The sequence below is a fragment of the Molossus molossus genome, unplaced genomic scaffold (genome assembly GCF_014108415.1).
Source record: "Molossus molossus isolate mMolMol1 unplaced genomic scaffold, mMolMol1.p scaffold_m16_p_13, whole genome shotgun sequence".
In the NCBI taxonomy this organism is placed as follows: Eukaryota; Metazoa; Chordata; class Mammalia; order Chiroptera; family Molossidae; genus Molossus; species Molossus molossus.
In genome coordinates, this window is record NW_023425348.1 from 67,156,676 (window position 1) to 67,162,675 (window position 6,000).

At 38.1% G+C, this 6,000-nt stretch overlaps 1 protein-coding gene across 1 annotated transcript in view; it reads left to right on the forward strand.

Annotated features, from left to right (window-relative positions):
* BBOX1 (gamma-butyrobetaine hydroxylase 1) overlaps positions 1 to 5,639 on the forward strand; it is a 54,527-nt gene extending 48,888 nt beyond the window's left edge. Inside the window, exons 6-7 of the mRNA XM_036259840.1 lie at positions 3,956 to 4,122; positions 5,479 to 5,639. Of these exons, the coding sequence (XP_036115733.1) occupies positions 3,956 to 4,122; positions 5,479 to 5,639 (328 nt within the window). The remainder of the gene's footprint in view (positions 1 to 3,955; positions 4,123 to 5,478) is intronic.
* Positions 5,640 to 6,000: the final 361 nt, after the last annotated feature.

Here is a 6,000-nt window from a genome sequence, read left to right on the forward strand (position 1 = left end):
GGAGGACACCTCGGCTGGGAAGGTCCTTCCTGAGGACTGAGGGGTCCCTGTCCCACACCAGGTGCCCCACTCAGGGTTCCAGTGCCAGGAAGAGAATCCCCATAACTTCTGGCTGGAAAAACCAGCGGGAACTGAGGCTCAGGGAGGCTGAAGCGGCTGGAGCCCCAGGCAGCTCCTTAAAGGGCCCGCGCACAGACTTATCGGACTCTCTCCCTCTGAGCTCAGAAGGGAGGCAGCTCGAGGGGCACCAGAGACATACAGGGAAGAACTAAGCTGTTTGGCATTAGAGTAAGGGCTGGAGAGGGGGCTTTCTCCGGGACAAACATGCTGTCAGAGGCCTTTGTTCCTTTGGTGAGCCCTTCCCGGGGGCGGCAGACAGTCCCCATATCTGGGACTCCAGCAACCTGGCTCACACTGGTAGCCCCGCCCTGGTGATTCCCTGAGGCCCTGCTCCACCCAACTTCCAGGCCCACCGGAGCTGTTGCCAGTTGCTTAACCAAAGGATTGGCCTGTCTTGGATCCTACTTCAGGTTTTCCTAAATCCTTTCTAACAAGCAGCATCTGGTCTCAGCTAGCCCCATACTTCTTGTTAAGCAATACATAGAAACAAACACAGGGAAGCAGCCAAAATGAGAAGACAAAGAAACAGGTCCCAAATGAAAGAACAGAACAAAACCCCAGGAAAAGAACTAAGTGAAATGGAGATAAGCAACCTAACAGATGCTGAGTTCAAAATACTGCTAATAAGGATGCTCAATAAACTTAGTGAGAACCTCAGTGAACCTCAAGAGCATAAAAAAGGACCTGTCAGAAATGAAGGAGGCACTAACTGAAATTTCAAAAGAATAATTTACACAGATTCAATAGTAGAGTAGGTAAAGCCAAAAAAGCAAACCATCGATTTGGAATATAAGGATGCAAAAAGCACCCAATCAGAACGGCAAAAAGAAAAAAAGAATCCAAAAAAATGAGGATAGTGTAAGGAGCCTCTGGGACAACTTCAAGCATGCCAACATTCGCATCTTGGGGGTGCCAGAAGGAGAAGAGAGAGAACAAGAAATCAAAAACCTATTATCAAAAACAATAATGGCAGAAAACTTCCCTAACTTAGTGAAGGAAACAGACATACAAGTCCAGGAAGCACACAGAGTCCCAAACAAATGAACCCCAAGAGGCCCGCACCAAGACATATCATCATCAAAATGCAAAAGGTTCAAGACACAGAGAATCCTAAAAGCAGCAAGAGAAAGGAGTTCCCATAAGACTGTCAGCTGATTTCTCAAAAGAAACTTTGCAGGCCAGAAGGTGTGGCAAGAAATATTCAGAGTGATGAAAAGCAAGAACCTACAACCAAGATTACTCTATCCTGCAAAGCTGTCATTTAGAATCGATAGCCATATAAAGAGTTTCCCAGACAAGGAAATGCTAAAGGAGTTCATCACCATCAAACCATTATTATATGAAATGTTGAAGGGTCTTTTTGAAGAAAAAGATAAAAAATATGAACAAACAAAATGGCAATGAATACATATCTATCAACAATTAAATCTACAAACAAAATGAATAAGCAGAACAGAAACATTCTCATAGATACCGAGAACATTTTGTTGGTTGCCAGATGAAAGGGGAGTTGGGGGAATGGGTGGAAAAGGTGAAGGGATTAAGAAGTACAAATTGGTTGCTAGACTGACAAATCTCAAATGGGAGGGAGGTTGGGAAGGATGGTTGAAAAGGTGTAGAGATTAAATAGTTACAAAATAGTCATGGGGATGTGAAGTACAGCATGGGTAATATAGTCAATAATATTGTAATAACTATGTATGGTATCAGGTGGGTACTAGACTTAAGGGGGGCCTACTAAGGGGAAAAGTCCATGACAAATTTTAATTTTTTTGTGGCACAATATGATTGCAGATTCTGCAAGGCTAGTGAACAGAAGCAAAAAACTTAGCTATTCATTGAGACTAACTGAATGTTCACCATCTGAATCATGATTTGGCTTTGTTATTTTTGGTAGTAAAATTCCAAAATTTGGCCATTTTCAAGGTCTTAGGATATCCCTAGAGAATAACAAGTGGTAACAAATGTATTTTTAACAACAGGAGATGAAATAAACAGGGTTCTCAGTTAATCAAGGGCCTTGGTCATCTCTGTGTTTGTATTCATTTTCTTTGTGATTAACTTCTTTAATTCTTTTGAGATGTTCATGTCCTGGTACAAAAAAGACCTTGGAGGCTGTTGATAGATTTAGGTACAGTACAAGAAATATAAACAAATAAGGAAACTTGGACAAAAATAATAATGGTGAGATTGAGTAATAGCAAGGCTTCTTAGTGGTTACAAATTCAATCACAGCAATAAAACTCCTTCCCTTGTTAGTGGTACAATTTTGGTCAAGTGACTTATGTTGGCTAAGTCATAGTAAAAAGGAAGCCAGTAAAAAGGAGTAATGTTAATATCTATACCACATACTATTGAAGTGGGAATTAATAGAGATAATAAATGAATGCTTCCTTCTGACTCAGAAAGGGCAGCATAAATTTTAGCTAGCTATAATTTCCATAAAGTTTAACACATTTACAGGTGATAGATTTTAATTACAGCTCAGAGTTTTGAGAGACAGAAGAAAGGAGGGAACATATTTAATCTGCAAGATTCAAGATATTTGTAATCTGAAATAAATTTACAGGAAGTCCCATCAAATATCATACCTCTCAGTGAGACATAATATGGTAACTACAGTCCTTCCATTGTGTTCTTTTGTTGGCATCACTGATGAACTTTTGCAGGTGTGCAGTCACCATGTTGCTGGTTTATGTTTGAATTATTGCCTGTGTATAGTTAATATATAGCCAGTCATTCTTCATTTTGGGGGGCATTTTATCCTTCCTCAGCATGTAACCTTGCATTGGGACCTTCCTTTCATTCTATTGTTGCACACATGACTTCCTCCTTACAAAGATTCAGTGTTGCGTGTTAGGTTGCTCTTCAAGATGCCAGCCACTCATCTCCTCTAACATGTTTCAATCATCAAAATAATGTCTTCTCTAGACCTCATAACTAATGTGCTTTCTATTTCCCCTCATATCATTGCTGAGAAAAGTGATTATTGTTGCTTATATATGTAAACTCTTAGAAATGAAAGCTTTAGTACAATGTACTGTGAGACACACAATTCTGACTTCATTAGATTATTGAAGCACAGTTCCTTTCACTGATGTGTGAGGATACACACATGGACTCTAAAAGAGAGAGCTCATAACCAGCATAACCATCCCCATCGAGGGATTGTGGTGTTAGTGTAAACAGAACTGATCGCTAGAGTGGCTAAGGTGAAAGACCCCCAAGAAGATTCAAAGTCATGACAGTCTATGTCAGTAACATGGAGGATGGCACTAAAGGTGCCATAGATAGAAAGATTCAAAGAATATACCTTAGGCTAGAATCTTCTTGTCTTTGTGCCTCAGTTTCCCCATTTGTAAACTAGGGATTGTTTGAGAAAAGTGTATTTCACACTTTTAGAAAACAGATCTTTCTTTACAATAATGTTCCAATAAAATCATACTTAAAATCCCAATTAATAAAACATATAAAATGATGGACCTATAAACTTATAACATAAAAATACTTCAATATGTAAAAGCTAATGTTTTAAAGAATAAAGAATAAATTAATTTCTCTAAACACAAAAAACTTTTTAACTGAAGTCTTCATAATGTTTATTTTAAATTAATCTGAATCATTCTGGCACTCAGGTGGTAAGATTTTTAAAAATACTTGCTAAATGAATAAATGAAAAAAAGAAAGAAATGCATTAACATTAACATCTTCTGTACGTGTGTTTGGATTTTTAATGCTGTATTTCAGAAACATCTTCCAAGACAAATCGACCCTTATAAATGTAAATAGATACTTTGGGACTTAAAATATTTATTTTTTCTCTTTAAAAAAATAGATTAGATGATAAAGGTGAAGTGGTTCGCATCAACTTCAATAACGCCACGAGAGACACAGTGTTCGATGTACCTGTTGAAAAGGTGCAGCCCTTTTATGAGGCTCTGAAGCACTTTGTTGACCTCATGAACTGTGAAGAATCCAAGTTTACTTTTAAGATGAATCCAGGTCAGTGAACATGTTTTCTCAAACAACTGAAAAGATATATTTTCTTCCAAATTAACCATTTAGAACAATAGAGAGACCTGTTTTTCTCAAGCACAGAATGTGGAACACTTATAATAGAATCTTGATTAGCAGCCAACTTGCTTAAAGAGCAGATTCCTGGCCCCCACTCCGGCTCTATTGACTCTCCAGACTTCAAAATATTCATTTTAAACAAGTTCCTAGGTGTTCCTTAAGCACACCAAAATGTTATAATCTCCAACCTAAAGAATAAATACTTGAAAGACAAGCTATGGGCCAAATGAAATCTCATGCCTGATATCAAGACTGATGACTAATATTTTCTATCCTGATGGCCCATCAATATAAACTGAAGCTTGTACTTAATTCTTCTCTCCTGGTAAACACATGGCACTACCCTCCCGATTCTCCGTCTGAACTACAGGCGTAATGCTTACCCCGTCAGCTTATCTGATCTGGCAGATGCAGTGCTACCCGAAGTAAAGCCATTCTTGTAGTGGTCCAGCTATTTGAAATAAAGGAGCAGAAAGCAGTGTGTTTTTCCTGGACCATCTTGACTGGGTAAAACGACATTAAACTCAAGACTTTAAATAAAAAGTATACTTTCTCCCCGCCGCTGATTTAACCAAGCGGAAGGTTCTTTCCACTTGTGATGTTTTTTAAGATTGGTCGTGGTATAATAAAGTAATACTAGCAAGCTCCACAAACCCGCTGCTATGCAGTCCCACCAGGTTGATTTTAAGAGCAGAAACATGTGAAATGGAAATAACATGGGAGAAAAATACAAAATAAATAGGAGCCGGAATCCAAGCTTCACCATGTAATAGCACTGTCGCTTTGAGAAAATTCCTCAACTTCTCAGAGCTTCAGTTGTCTCATGAGTGAAAAGGTGAGATCATACTCTCTTTTTAGGATTTTTATAAGGCTTAGAAATAATGTACATAATATACCAGAAACATAGAAGACAAACCAAGAATGTCACTATCTTTATAACTATGTGATGCTGTTAAACTGAAAATAAACATGTATAAGTCAGGGATCACTAACAGTCAGGAAGAACAATTCAAAAATTTTACACAGAGATAATATTTTAAGTAAGAATGATAAAAGTGTCTACAGGAACCCGCCTGGCTCTGTACTTTAAATATCAACATGTCTCAAGCTGTTTGCATCCAGTGGCCTGATTTGTTAAAAAGTGCATTTATGGTTTTATGTAAAGAAATAACATACTATCTCTTGATATGAACTAAGCAGCAGTGATACTTTGCATTTTGCATTTTCTAGCTCTGCAAATAGTACAGACGTGATTATTCATATTGAAAACAATCTTGTGTCTAGGTGATGTGATTACTTTTGATAACTGGCGCTTACTTCATGGCCGATGTAGCTACGAGGCAGGAACTGAGATATCCCGCCATCTGGAAGGAGCCTATGCCGACTGGGACGTGGTAATGTCAAGGCTCCGCATCTTAAGGAAGACTCTCCAGAATAGAAACTGACTCCCCTGTTAATCTCAGTAAGATTCCAATGAATGTATCTGGTAAGAAATGATAAGGATATTTGACTTCACAGACCATGATCCATGTCATTTACATATTAATTGCCTTAACATTGAATGTATCACCTGTCTCACAAGAATTTTCTTTTCTTTGTAATCATCTCTAATGCCAACTCTTGAGATGTTTGTAGGCATGTTCCCTTTTCCAAACACAGCAACCCTTCTGTTCTAATGCATGTATGATCTGATTTCTTTTGCCCATAAATGACAGTCTCCAGAATGCCTACAACTAGTTTTGTAGCAAATAAAACCTGTCTTCAAATAATGCCTTTTTTAAAGAAAGTTTTTGTTTTAAATAAAGC